At 37.6% G+C, this 15,178-nt stretch overlaps 1 protein-coding gene across 4 annotated transcripts; it reads left to right on the top strand.

The window, feature by feature from the left end:
- The first annotated feature begins 3,000 nt into the window (after nt 1-3,000).
- On the top strand, nt 3,001-6,959 carry LOC136207051 (root phototropism protein 3-like). Of its 4 annotated transcripts, none has more exons than XM_065998311.1 (6): nt 3,001-3,713; nt 4,374-4,519; nt 4,653-4,782; nt 4,872-4,941; nt 5,264-6,367; nt 6,455-6,959. In XM_065998311.1, exons 3-6 carry the CDS (start codon nt 4,766-4,768, stop codon nt 6,833-6,835), a joined length of 1,572 nt encoding a protein of 523 aa, XP_065854383.1. In that variant the 5' UTR covers nt 3,001-3,713; nt 4,374-4,519; nt 4,653-4,765; the 3' UTR covers nt 6,836-6,959. The 4 variants fall into 4 exon arrangements, with proteins under 4 accessions (XP_065854383.1, XP_065854382.1, XP_065854381.1 ...); XM_065998310.1 differs by having other exon boundaries at nt 3,001-3,757; XM_065998309.1 differs by having other exon boundaries at nt 3,001-4,519.
- Nucleotides 6,960-15,178: the final 8,219 nt, after the last annotated feature.

Here is a 15,178-nt window from a genome sequence, read left to right as displayed (position 1 = left end):
AATATCCTTGTTAATAGTCATAATATGATCCATTAAACTTCTACCCCGTTGCATTTTCATCTCCTTCGATTTTTTTTTTGTCTAACTCGTTCCTTTGCAAAACGAGATATACATGCGCATGGAACCATATATGTTTTAGCCATCTATAAAACAACTAAACTATACAATGTAAGTTCATCATACATTTTTACTTATAAAACATACAGTTGATTACAATATACATATAATTATTTTTATAATATTATATTATATTTTACAATAAAAAAACAAATTTAATTACAATATTAAGATATTTTACTAAGATTACAAAATTAACACATCCTTATGTAAATATATAATTTTCCACAATTTACTTATATACTAAAGATTACAAAATTAAGACATTCTTATCCTAACCTAATTTATAACATTTTTTATATCATTTTAAAAACTTTAGTATATACTAATTTCTTTCATTGTTTTATATACTAATTTACCTATATAGTAATTTCACACATTTTTTTTATATATTAATTTACCTATAACTAATGGCTAACGTTTTTTATACCATTTTAAAATATCAATTACTGTGCATAAACTAATTTCTAATCATAATTATAAAATATTTCAAAATTAAGTCAATTATGAGATTTCTTAACAGATTAGAATATATTAAACAAATTAATTTCTAAGCACAATGGTAATTTCTAAGAACATTTATAGTTTATAACTATCATTATAAAATATTACAAAATTAAGAGATTTCCTAACAAATTAGAATTTCTAGGCATAATTATAAAGTATTACAAATTTAAGAGATTTCCTAACAAATTAGAATTTCCAATCATAATTATAAAGTATTACAAAATTAAGAGTTTCCTAACAAATTGGAATATATTAAACAAAATTAGAATGTATAAACAAAATTAAAATACATATAAATAGAGAAAGGTTGAAGGGGTGGATAATTTTGTAGGAGAAGAAGGCAAATTACAAATTTGTGCAATCTGTCTAAGTCTTCATTCTCTTTTTTAAAGAAAGAAGGAATATCATATTCTCATGGGTCTGCATTTCCTTTTCAGAATTGCTTCTGAAAAGGAAGGAAAAGGGAAGGAATAGATTCCTTTCCTTTACCTATTACAGTGCAATACGCGTTGTAATGGTAGAACCCTGCACAAAGCCTGGTTTGCAAAGTATTTGTCACCATTACAGCGCCAGGTGCGCTGTAATGGTGATTGTTTTTAAACTATGGATAGAAACAACCCTTTTGAGGAATTATTTCTCAACCCAACCCTGTTGTGTAATAAATTACACAAACTACCCTAATTAGAGGATTATTAACCCAAATCTTACAATGGATAGTATGCGTAGGACAACTTAAAGATTTGTCCTTTGAAAGAGAATTTGCCTACTCCATTGGTAGAAAGATTCTAGAAGGCATAAGTAGAGGGTAGTTTGGGTAATAAGATTCTGGAAGGCATGAGTGAGGCTGAGTATAAGTATGAATTATTTATCAGGTTTTGGGTATTGAATCATTTTGCTAAAATTTCTGTTTGGTTGCCTTAGCAGAGGCTCTGCCTTTTGAGTAGAGAAGAGGACTGAGTCTTGCTTGGTCCATTTATCTCTTTCTGTTAATAAGATTATTTATGTGTGTTTGTGAGTGCATTCTTCTGTTATTAATCAGTTTGGGTGAGTTTGAGTTTCAATTCTCTACTATCCTTCAATCGAGTTCGAGGAAAACATTCTGTAGAAATTTCTTGCTGCAAGTTTGGAAGCTCTACAATAATGGATCCAATTGAAGTGTTGTTACATGATGTCGATACCGATGAAAATTATACTATGAACTTGAAAAAGAAAAAAGCTTTCTAACCATTACGGGGTATGGGATAGAAAATTAGGAAAGCCTTTTCTTCTTCTGATGTAACTGTTGGGTTTTTTCAGATAGAAATAAAGAAATAAAATAAATAGCGGAACTAATAAAATTAGAGGATCTACATCTCCACTTGATTTTTATTTTTATTATTGATATTGGTCGTTTGTTCTTTCTAAACCATAAACAACAAGTCTATATATAAGCCAATATTTAGTAACCACTAACCTATTTAATAGGTATATTAACTGTAGCAACCCTTAACTTATTTTTTACATATTAATTTTAGTAACTCTAAATATATTACATATTTTTTCATAACTACTAAATCAAACTAACTAATTATTAAACTTTGAATCAAACCTAAATATTATAAAAAAAAAAATCAAACCTAACAATCTTCCCTCATTCAAAGTTCTAAAAGAAAAATAAAAAGATTTGCATGGAGCACCATCTCTCTATCCTGAATAGTTGTTGATGCACACTGTCACCAAAACCAACATAGAGCACCATCTCTCCATAATCAATATTTGTTGATGCACTCTCTCACCAACATTTGATTCTTCTTCATCTGAAATTTCCTTCTCGGTAGTCATTTTAATCTAGAGACATCAACTTCCTCAACATTGTTTTTTTTTATCATTCTTCTCTTCTTCACCCTCATGAGCCATTATTTGATTTAATGTTGGATTGTTTCAGAGAGGTGATATCTCGTTCTTAGATTCAACCCATTACTACAAACCATATGAGGTTTTTGAAAATATGTCTAAAGTAGAATAGAAAAGGCAAAAGCTTCCAACTCAACCATCCTCGTACTCCGATACATATCAAAATCGATGATCAACTTTAAACCTATATTGGATAGAAACGAATACTGTGAAATATTATTTCTAAAAAGATATAGTTAGAAAACAAAAATGGAAACGGACACGGAGCGTTAACCGCTACTAAATAACGGTTTTTGTGCAATATAACTATAAAAAAATTGCATGCTATCTAAATTGGGACATCTAGAAAAATTACATTAAGGACAAATGAAACCTCGGCCCACCCCACCTATGTGAGCTCTCAGCCAACAGACCTTCCTATACTAAACAAACAAATTCAAACGGAAAACAAAGCCCAAAATTGTGAAATCAACTCATCTCTTGATTACAAAATCCTTCTTCTACTTCTTCTCTTTCCTTTCACAAGCTCCATTAATGGCGAGTTAACCCTAAGCTTCTGAACCCATTGCTGCACATCCTCTCTCCTCAACCTCCAACCCATCAATGCACCAACTAAACAAACATCCAAAATCCAATCTTTAAGTCCTCTCTTCAATCCTTTAAACAAAACGGGGACAAAAAAACCCAATACCAAAACACCACATAAAGTCTCACTCTTTAAGTCTCTGCCAAACAATAGCAACCCTAATCCATAAATTGCCAGAACCCTTAAAACTAATAAATTTGTGTTACCTTTTCTTCTCCACCCATCAGAATTTCCTCCTCCAAATCCCTTCCAAAATCCTGAACCACCTCCATCTCCACCACCAATTTCTGCTATAACCAAATCCCACGGTTCCGGTAACATCTTGAGATTTGATGCCATTGCGGTTATTAATTTGGGCAAAAATTTCATGAATTTTTGAGACCCTGATACCCTCCTTTTCTTTCTTCCGCAAACAATTGAATTCCCGATTTGGGTTTGATGCGAAAGAGAGAGAGAATGTGATGAGTGAAAATTAGGAAATTTTGATGCGAAAAAGATGAGATGAGGGCTAAAGATTGTAACATTCTCAATCTGGTTTAAAGGAAGAGAATATTTTGATACAAGGGATTGAGATTCCAAGTGAAAAAAAGTCATTGCCATGGTTTGCAATGTGAGTTGCAGAAGAAGAATTAGTGACCGTTACTAATAGTACAGGTTATTTTGAATTTCCTAAACGAGTTTGGGGTTTTGAAGGGTCTTATTTTAACCTAAGCTATTTATTTGATTTTCCACCAAGTGTTTGTGGAAATGCGCCACTGAATCAACGCCCACAATATTTTCCACGCTGGACTTTCTTTATCCACTTTTAAATTTTTTTCCCCCAATTATACCATTTGATAGCAGCAAAACTTGCCACATAAGAGAAAAAGTAGCAAATAGCTAATATGTATATGTGGTAGACCATTGAGGTGATACTTTGTTGCAATAGATTGGAAACAATTTATTGTATTAGCTTTTAGCTGGCAAATCTGATAGAGAGAGGCATTTTGTCTTGGTAGTTTGTGGATGAGAATAAAGGGCGGCCAGGTGCATTATCCGTCCCCGCTAAGCGAGGGTCCGGAGAGAGGTCCCACCACAAGGGTGTATTAGGGGCAAACCTTCCACTGCCAAATTTCTTTTGGCAAGAGACCGCTCCTAAGACTGGAACCCGTGACCTCTTGGTAGTTATTGGCATGTAGTTATTCTCCTGATCCAGAATTCATTGACCCGTTTGAAGCTCTCTATGATGATTTATGGGTGTTCAATTAATATTTTTTCGGTGTTTTTTTAGCTCCGTACATAGCTTCCATGGAGTTTTCAGGCGTTTTTCGGCGACCAGTGAGTCCTCGAGCCCTCTTGGTCCCCCCTATCCATCACTGGGACGGGAGATGGCGAAACATAACAACCCATCTTAATTGCAAGGCTACTTTCCACCATGTATATTTTCTTAACAAAAGCTACTCTCTTTTCATATTTAAGTCTTTCTGGGTTGTGCTTATATACTAGTACTTTATCACTTTGAGATACAGACAAAACAAGATGATGAAAAACAAGTTTGTTTCCTCTACAGGAAGGAGAAGTCTTGATAGAAGGAATGTTAATGGAGGTTTGGTGTCTGGGGGTAAGCATAATAGATGTGTTCTTTTTCCGGCCAAGGCGAGTGTGGTTGCTGAAGCTCTAGAAATGAATGATCAGCATTGGTACTCTCTTTTTCTTTGACCATTCACTTCTTGTGTATGATGCTTTGATGTTTATAATCTCTTAATTATGATTTATTTTGCTTTTGCAGGACCGTTCATGCGAAATTTGCTAATGATTTGACTGTACAAATTGGGGATTCTATTTTTCAACTTCATCAGGTGCACTTAATATGTTCTCTTTTGAGTTTTCCAAGCCTTGATATTGTTGTAACGGTCATTTGTCGATTGTCTTTCTTGAGCTCCGAGTACGTTTTATGTTGAGTTTAGATCATATTAGCTTTTGCATACACGAATTCGTCATTCAGTAAGCCAATTGACATGCATCTTAAGACTAATAGAGTGTTCTAAGATGCATGGAGTTCATTGCTTTTCCAGTAGCGTGTTCCCTTATTACGGTCCTGAAATAAGATTTCTGATTGTTCTTCTCTTCCGATGATATTTCTAATCAGATTCCAACTAATGTTGTTTATGGTGATTTCAGCTTGCCATGGTATCGAAAAGTGGATACTTGAATAGATTAGCATTCCAGAGAGGAATTAATCAAGAGAAAATTAGGGTGCCTAAGATCCAAATACACGATTTTCCAGGCGGAGCTGAAATATTTCTGTTAGTGGTCAAATTCTGTTATGGATGGAAAGTCGATCTAACAGCAGCGAATATCGGTCCCGTGTATTGTGCTGCACATTTCTTGGAAATGAGTGATGATCTTCAACAAGAAAATCTTATTTCCAAGACTGAAACTTTCCTGAGTTATTTACTTTTTGCATCATGGGAAGACATATTTCAGATTCTTAGAAGCTGCGAGAACAATTTTTCATGGGCGAAGGAATTACAGATCTCGAAACGATGCTCAGAAGCCATTGCTTGGAAGGCATGCATAGATCCAAGAGCATTTACTTACATTGATGATGATGCATTTGCAGAGAACTCGCAGAATGGATGCGTAGCTGAAAATTGGTGGTTCGAAGATGTTTCTCGTCTTCGAATAGATCATTTTCTCGAAGTCATTGAATTGATTAAACAAAAAGGGATGAAATCAGAACTTATTGGATCATGTATAGCTCACTGGACAACAAAATGGCTTTCTCAAATTCGTTTCGGACAACACAATCTGTCAAAACATCTAACACAACAGTTACTAAGAGTTACAGCAGAAAATTTGATTAAAGTACTTCCCGAGGAGAAAAATTCGGTTTCCTGCAATTTTCTTCTTCACCTCCTCAAGTTGGGAATGATGATGAGAATTAGTTCTCAACTGTTAAATCATCTGGAAACAAGAATAGCTGTTATGTTGGAGCACTGTTCTGCTTCAGATCTCTTAATAAAAAATTACGGCAACAATGATACGGTTTATGATGTGAAAATCGTTACAAGGGTGGTGAAATCGTATATGTCTTCCGTGTTAAAGAATTCGACATCATCGAGAACATTTCTTGTGGGACGATTGGTGGATGAATATCTAACAATGGTTGCTAGGGATGATAAGCTTTTGATCGAACAGTTCTCATCGCTTTCTGAAGCATTACCGAAAGATGCAAGATATTGCAATGACACCCTCTACGGAGCCATAGACATGTATCTAAAGGTACTGCTTCACTTCATAGTTCGAATTATTTACGTTTAATTACAATTTGAGCTATCTTCAACTGAATGCACTCGACGAACTATGCAGGCACATCCTAAGCTTACAGAAGAAGAGAGAACAACAATATGCAGAGCTATGAACTATCATAAATTGTCGGAAGAAGCTCGTCAACACGCAATGAAGAACGATAGATTACCCTCGTGTATCACAACACGACTTATCCTTTTAGAACAAGTAAATATGGCAAAATCAATGACGAGTTCTGGATCCAATTTTCGAAGAACAAAGACTCAAGCTGTTATCAGACTAAGTAAGGGTTTAGATGAGGGATGCATCACTCCCCGGAAAGAGATAAGACTGATGAAGCAAGAGGTTGAGAACATGAAGGTGCAACTAAATGCATTGCAAATGTGTAGAATGCAACTTCAGAAACAAGTAAAGGGGCACTTTGTTTGTGGAGGAATCTAGCTTCTGTAATAAGCGTTTTGGCATATCTTTAGCTATTTTCGTTCTTTTTTTTCTGCTTCGGAAAATTCTAAGTGTTGCTAATTTTGTTGGAAGTTCATAATAACACCAGCAGATTACAGATGAATCATATTCAAAGTTACCATATAAGTAATCTGTCAAAATAGAACAGATCCAGCAAGAAAGGTGTCCACAGAGAGAAAACAGAAAGACTAGTTGGCATCAAAAGGACTCTGTTTTCGTCCTTTTGACACTTCTGCAATATTCTCTGCAGCAAACATGAGTGAAAGAATAAGAAATGGTGAAGAAGAAGAAAGCATCATAAAAAACGGAGTGTTCAGGATGAAACTTACAACAGATAGTATGCGTTGGGACAGCTTAAAGATTTGTCCTTCAACCGAATTCGAGGAGAACATTCTGCAGAAACTTCCTGCTGTAAGTTTTGAAGCTCTGCAACAATGGCATCCAATTGAAGTGTTGTTTCATGACGTTGATACCGACGAAAACTACACTGTAAACTTGATAAAGAAAGAAGCTTTCTGGTTGGGACAGGAAAATGGGAAAACAACAATGGAGAAATCTATGAGTGAATTGAAGGAGATGAAGAAGGAATTTGCTTATTGTATTCAGCCTTTCAAACATATTATTAAGAAGAGAAGACTCAGTTATGATGGAGAGATTGGTTTAGTTTGGCAGTAATTTTGTGAATTTGTTCGATCACCATTAGATTTAAACTTATTAAAATCTTGTGGTGGAAATTAAAAGTATCGCAAAGCTTAGATTCATACATCTTAAATCTAATGGTGATTGACTAAATTCACTTGGTCAGTCACTGACTAGGTGAAAACTACTGTTTGTTTGGTCTGGAAGCACATTTAACAAAATTGGTTTTTCAGTATTGTATGCTCCAAGGTTTGGGTACAAAGACTAGGTTAAGTTTAATGTTATTTAGTTATCATTATTTGGTTGAAAATAAGTTTAGGGATTGGAGTTGAATTTAGTAGTTGGGTATTTCTATTTTTCTTTTTAATTGGGTAACACAGTTTTGAAGAGAATAGAAGTTTGAAATCATAGATAGTGCTCTTTGAAAAATAGAAACTCTTTAAGACACTTGTTTTGGATAATATCATTACTCTATTGTCATTCTTCAACAAACAACAACCTTCTTCTATCATTGATTACATACTTTTGCATCCAAACTACATTCTCATGTCTATTTCGTTTCAGCGTAATCGTAAAACCTCCGACTTCTGAATAACTATATATACAACAAAACGCATTCACTAACAACAACAAAATCAATTAGAGAAATAAAATAAAACAATTTTTCAATAGAAGTGATATTATGGAAATATATTGAATGTACACGTGTCATCATCTCAAACAAACAAGGATGTATGGTGTAAAGATTGTCTTCGGATCAAGCCATGCTAAGATGAGTAACCGCTAGGACACGTGGACCAATAAAACACATTCCGAATACATTCCAATAGGACCTCCAATTCACGCTAAGAATACAGGGAATACAGTTTAGATACATCACAAATTACCTCAATTACATGCCATTTAGAAGCCAACACATGTCCTAAAGAGAAGCTAGGGTGCACATCTTAAATCGACTACCAAAATTGCTCCTGACACCTTATAAATAGAACACGTCATTATAAAGTTAAAGTACATATACACATCTTTTGTAATTCATCGTAATTTCTTAGTGATCACCTTCCTAAACTCTGATAACTTAAGCATCAAAGTGAGATCGTCGGTCGTCGGCCCCTCATTGATCCCTTTTCTGTCTTACCTCAGGCGTAGAAGGGATCTCGGTTGTCATCAAAGCACTACCCTTAGATTTACTCATATAAAATTGGTGCGGTGAGCATGGATCGAATAATATGCACCCATGGCTCGTCTCAAGAACTCGATAAATCCATTGTCCTTATGATAAATCGAGAAGCCCAAAACCCCAGTAGATGCTAGTGGCAATCCTCCATGGCTCCTTAAAATCAGCTCTGACCTCAATAGACGTATTAAGAAATGTCTAGGTGTCATTAGATCCTGTAAATAGAGAGTTTATGGATAGATTAACCAACCAGATCCTCTATAATGTTAGAACTGTCTAAAAAGCGATAATATGAATGCAACTACAATAGCCTAGTTGTAGGAAAAATTAGATGTTGTAGAACTATACAATTTCATCACATGCTCTATTGGGCATCATAGTGTTCGCAGTTGTCCTCGTAAGGGGACGTATCACTAGATTCCAAACTAAAAGGGATAAAGAGGAGATCTACAGAGAAGTAGTGAAGCCCTCGCAAACACCGAAGTAATCACTCTCGGTCACTTTCCTCATCTTATAGTGAGAGAAGATAGAAGGAGTCTTATAGGGAAGATTACTTCCCTAATGCCTTCCCTAGAAAGGTATGATCGGATCTAGATACACATCACACCGAAGAAAGCTTGGAAGGGAATCTAAATCTTCCCCATATTATCACAAGCTAATAAGACGCTCGGGTAGATCAAAATCTCCCTCCTATAAGCCCAAAATCTGGAGGTATTCTGACGAATCTGAATCTCCACGGGGTAGGAAAAAAGCACCGAGGAACTCTGTTGGGTCCAGATCTCAAGAAAGACGAAGACGCGAAGGAAAGGCTACTGTGCTAAGATCTTTTAAAGATTGACGCACAATGCGTCAGAGAGAATCTTCATATATCAAAGAGAAAAGGTTTGTATATAAGGAGACCATGTATGAGCTCATCTGCAAGGATCTGAGGAGCACCATGGTAGACACAAAAATTGATGCATGAAAGTTGGAGGTAATTGGTACTAGCTCCCCACTATGTGCATGCCTTTTATACGAACTAATTCCTTGGGGCTCTAAGTATTTGATACAAATGTTTTATCTCTATTTTTAGAGTTGTTTCCGGTCTTATTTGAGTCTTATTTATGTTATTTTTATATTTAATTCGATGTTTTCAGTTTATTATAGAGTTTTTATGTCATTAGATTTGAATCAAGTTTTTATTTAATTTTTAATTGATTTTAGTTTAATTTTTTTTAATTGCTATCATTTATTTTTCTGGTTTTAATTGCTATCATTTAAGTTTGAAATATTTGGTTAGGATTAAGTTTTAGATAAGTTTTAATTTATGTCAATTCTATACTTGGTCTAGATAATAATTCAAAACAACATCATAGAGGAGATATGGACAAAAAATATATGAGGCAAAAAGAGTAACATGGGCATATCTTTATGCCACTTTACTCCCGAAGAAAAGAAGTGCTGTATTGGGTAGAAAAGTATAAACAATGAATCAAATACCCCCTTGAAGCTCAAGCATTCGGGGTGCCAAAGAAATGGAACATACTCTCTGTCCCATAAGAGTGAAGGCCATGATACTGAGGATTGCATGCAACTGGCAATCGAGTTGGATAAGATGGTCGGAAGGGGAGTGTTGGATCATGATATGGTATGAAATATGAGACCGGGCTTAAGGAAGTAAGCCCAGGCCCATTTATCTGGTCAGTCCACTCAGGTTCAAAGTGTTGGTCCCTTATAACGTAACAAGTATAGTTCCAAGGGGGGGATAGGAACTATTTTAAAATTTGTTCGTTAAGGCTGGCTTCTCTTTCTTTATGAAGAGAATTACACAGCGCGCTGAGTGAGTTTAAGACACTAGCTTAGTCAACTGGTGACTAAGTCAGCTTCTTTCCTTGAGTCAGGAGATAGCACTTGAGTCTATTCCTGAACTCAGATACTCAATGCACACAACTCAGCGTGACCTCTTTACTTAGTCAGTTTTCAAGCAAGCAATATATATATCAAAGGAGTTTAAGGTTAGAGAGATGTTACTCAGCAGATTTATCCAGGTTCGGCCTCTACGCCTACGTCCTGTCACCGGAACACGTTCCGAGCTTTCAAATTCTCTACTGAGCTCTTTAAAGGTAGAGCACCAAACCTTTTACAACTAGAAGCTGAGTATAACAAGAGTACCTTCCTCTATACCTCTACTCACTCCTATTCTATCGCTGAGTACTATAACCGAGTACTCAGCCTCTCCTTTCTATACTTCTAGAAATGATAATGAGATTGTCCTAAACAACAATTGCTAAGACACTTTAGATGATTGGAAATCACTCTAGACTTTTACACAAAAGTATGGAAATTGGTGTAAGGTATTTGCTTTGCTTTTCTCACAGATTCTTCGAGTATGAATTTGGTCAGCGTGATTGCTAGTTGAAGATCTGCGTCGATTGAAGCAAATGGATGGCCGTTATATAGTGACACTTGAGGCACCTGGTCATTTCGAATTTTGAAATAACCGTTGGAGGGAAACGGCGTCCTGTCGTTGTCACTCTGTGCGTGCTCAGCGTCGTTGGCCAGTAGAATTCTTGCATCTTCTATCTTCGTCAGTCTTCGGCAGAATGTTTCGCTATTTAAGGAAAAGTCCACGAGACAGCTTTCTGCGCCTTCTGATCTTTTCCCAAAGTGGAAATACTTTGTCTGGAAGTTGAACATTTCCTGCTGCTGTCCTGACTGCTTTGTCATCCAACTCAGCAGCTTCATCTTGAAGCTTTTGCCACGAAGGCTTCTCGATCCTTCTCTTGCTGAGTCGTCGTTTTAGTTGATACGGCTCCGTTTTGGAATCTCTTGGGCTGAATGATATTGATATGTTGACTTGGGCTTGACTTCCACTTAATGGGCCTTTGGTCTTTTTATTCTCAATGTCTTATACACAATTAAACTCAACATTGAACAAACACATTAGTGTAATAAATCAAAGCTTATTAAATTTAATGTGTTAGAATATTTTTACTTAAATAATTTTGTCAAATCAAAATCATGTGGAAAGTTGTTTCAACAAACTCCCCCATTTTGATGTTGGCAAAAATATTCAGTCAAAGAACTCAGTGTTGAGCTCCCCCATGATAGTTGACCTAAAGTAATTAACTCCCCCGTAAGGGTTGAGCTACTGACTTAGTTTTACTCTAAACATTTCAAGGTTTAATTGAATAAGTCTAAGGTCAGTTTTCAGAGATAGGTCAGCTCATGGAACATATTCTATTTAACTCAGTTTTACGCGGAAGGTTTAAATATCAGAAAGCGCTGAGTATGATTTGTTCAATGAGTTTTAGTTAAATCGACATATAAGAAGTGGTCAACATGCATGATCAACACAACAGTCATATCATCAAATAATATAGACAGTAAAGCACAGATGATTCAATGAAGATGCGTTTTTAACAAATTATATTAATTACTTAAGTGAGCATCGCATAAAGTTAGTCATTTCGAAAGAGATATAGATGCATATAATTTGTTTTAAGTCAGCACAACAGAGTTAACAAAAAGAACAGATATAGAGGTTCAAAAGACAACAGCTAGCTATCCTATTCAATAAAAGCTAGGCTACTTTTGTTTGCCCTTGCCCTTCTGTTGCTGACTACCTGAAGCTTGCTGAGTTCTTGGGGCTTGATCTTTCTCCCCCTTTTTGCCATCATCAGGTTTGGGAATGAAGATTGAGTCATTGGCAGCTTGAGCGAGACGTTGAGAAAATGCCTTTAGCTTTTTCGAGCTTTCATTCATTCCGTCGAAGATGGGAACGCCATCATCGATAATGTCTCGAGGAATACCGATAGATGCGGCACTCAGCATGCTTAACACAGCGGCTTGAGACTTGCCAATCCAGTGCATGGTGTCAGTGAGGATTGCAAAAGCTTGATGAAACATCTTGAGCAGAGATGAATCATAATACTCACGCTGACCCTGGATTTTGCGCACATCGCTATAGATGGCTCGAGAATACTTCAGAATCTCGTTTGTTTTAAGCTCATCAGTGGCCATCTCTTGCCTATTCAAGTTCAGCAGACGCACAGCCTCAGAAATATGCTCAATGGAGCATTGGGAGGAGGTGGAAAGCTGATGATTTGTTTTCTCTTGCTCAGTATGAAGTTGGCGAAAGAGATGTTGGACTTCGGCAGAAGTGACATATGCTGAGTTCGCAGCTGACAGTTGATGAAATTCCTGTTGGAGAGAATTCATATGGTTGACAATGGTCAGCTGGAGTTCGGCCAGTTTCAGTATAAAGTCCTGCCGGGGCTGTTGAGATTGCAGTGTAGTTATAACACTCAGAAGGTCCTTCATACCTTTAATCTCGGTGAGAAGCTGAGTGAAAGATGAAAGTTGTGTTGTCTCAACAGTGCTGGATTCAGCGGCATGGGTGCTTGATTTTTGGAGGTCCTGGATGAGAGCTTGAGCTGAGTTAACAATGCGTCTACCAGACTCAGAGGCAATGTTGTAATTAAAAGATCCATCCAGTGTTGGCCTTGATGCCGGAAGTGGAGTAGAACCGAATAGGGGCAATGTTTGGTTCTGCTCGACATTGGTTGGCCCAGCATTGTCAGTTGAAGCTGACTGAAGCTGATTCTGCACATTTATTTAGGGAAGTGGAGGATCGACAGAAAGAGTTCCTTGCACGGTGTCAGGCTGAAGCTGACTTGGTGATGGAGGAAGTTCAGCATCCACCTGGGCAGGAAGTTCCTTATCTTGCTCAACAGTTTGAGGAGCAGAATCTTCGAGCAATTGCTCGGCATTGCTTGGATTTGCGGAGGCGTTTAAGTCGGCATGTTCCTTTGGAGAAACAGAGGCTTGATTTTCTAAGTGCCCTTGGTCAGACTCGGGAGGGTTGGAGAAGTATTTGAGATGTACCTCAGTAAGGTCAGTGATTTCATCTCTCAGCGGGGAGTCTCCCATTAGGTCAATGACCGATTTTCGAACAGCGCTCTTCTTTCTGAGTCTTTTAAGCTTTGGAGGAGTGGGATCACAAGGAATGGACTCGATAGAGTCATTAGGTGAGTTTTCCCTTTGAGCAGCAGGAGTAGTTTCTGTGTGCTCAGCTTCTTCTTCTTCAACCAACTCAGTGTTGATTAGTTCAAACTACTCATCCTCAGCTGTTTCTTCAGTGTCATCCTGACCACTGTCTTCCTCATCTGACTCATCATCCAGTTCATCTTCTTCAAACTGGTCATCCAACTCTTCCTCATCAGGCTGACCACCTACTTGGTTTTGATCTTGTTCTTCCTCAGCTTGTTGCTCAGCGTCAATTCTTTGACTCTGTGCATAGTGTGAGTTAGGAGGAACAACGATATCTGTTGGCATGGCCTCAATAGGTCTTAACTCAAAATTGAGCTTCCTATTCTTCTTCTTGCTCAGCGGTTGCTCTTCAATTGCGTCCCTTTCCTCTGTCTCAGGCTCAGCTTCCCTAGGTCATTTCGAAGCTGATCTAGATACACCCGAACTTTGCTGAGTTTGAGGTTGTGTTCCGGTATATACAACTTTGATCCTCTTTGGGGCAGAGGCAGCTCCTTTAGAGGTGCTTTGCACAGCTTTCTTCTTTCGTTGTGTTCTGCCTTTGCGAGTCACAGCCCCCTCAGTGTTTTCCCCCTCAGCATTGTGTTCAGCTTCCCCCTTTCCTTCTTTCGGCACAATTGTTAGGTCATATGCCAAACCAAATAGGGCAGCAGCTGTTATTTCAGTTCCCTGAATTCGAATCTCCGCAACCGTGTCTACCTTGTGATCCTGGAGGATTCGAGTGATGAAGGAGCCCAGCCTAAGGGTTTCTGTACTTCGTAAAAACCCACCGATGATGAAAACGGGCATATTGATCGGCGTGTAGGTCAGCATGTGCCATATGAAGCACTGCTTGAAGTTGGTTGCTGAGTTGGTGCAGTTTATTTTGGGATAGAGGAAATTTGTCAGTATATAATGGGCCATCTTTTGATGCTGACCCATGGACGTGCTCGAGATTTCACCTTTGTGACCCTCAGGTTTGCAGAAGGTCTTAACGTAGTCGGTTTTGTCATGGTCACCTGACTTACGAAGTATAGCTCCTTCGTTCTTTAACTTGAACAGTGAGGCAAAGTACACTGGGGTGATGGAGATGTTCTTTCCTCGAACATTAGTGGCTAGGTAGTTCTTGTCATCTTTGGCGACTTTCAGGTTGGCGTAAAATTCACGTACCAACTCAGGGTAAGTATAATCACGAACTGAGAACAGCTCGGTCCAGCCATTTTTCTTGATCCACTCGCAGAAAGGTTGCTCGGCATCCACGAATCCGGGTGAGAACCAACGAGATTGGTCAATCTTCCACCCCCTCACACTCTCAAAGACTTGAGTGTAGGTGCGTTGTACGACTTTCTTACCTTTGTCCTTCGTCTGCTGTTTCCCTTTAGAAGAAGTAGCTAGGACAGCTTGAGCTTTCTTGCTCGGCGTAACAGCTCCAGTGGGATTATGCTGGGTAGGAGAAGTGGGATTGTCATCGGAGTGGTTTTGGGAGTGACCGGCACCGG

The sequence above is a fragment of the Euphorbia lathyris genome, chromosome 9 (genome assembly GCF_963576675.1).
Source record: "Euphorbia lathyris chromosome 9, ddEupLath1.1, whole genome shotgun sequence".
NCBI lineage: Eukaryota > Viridiplantae > Streptophyta > Magnoliopsida > Malpighiales > Euphorbiaceae > Euphorbia > Euphorbia lathyris.
Note: the sequence above shows the minus strand (reverse complement) of the source record. Positions and strands in the feature narration are given on the sequence as shown.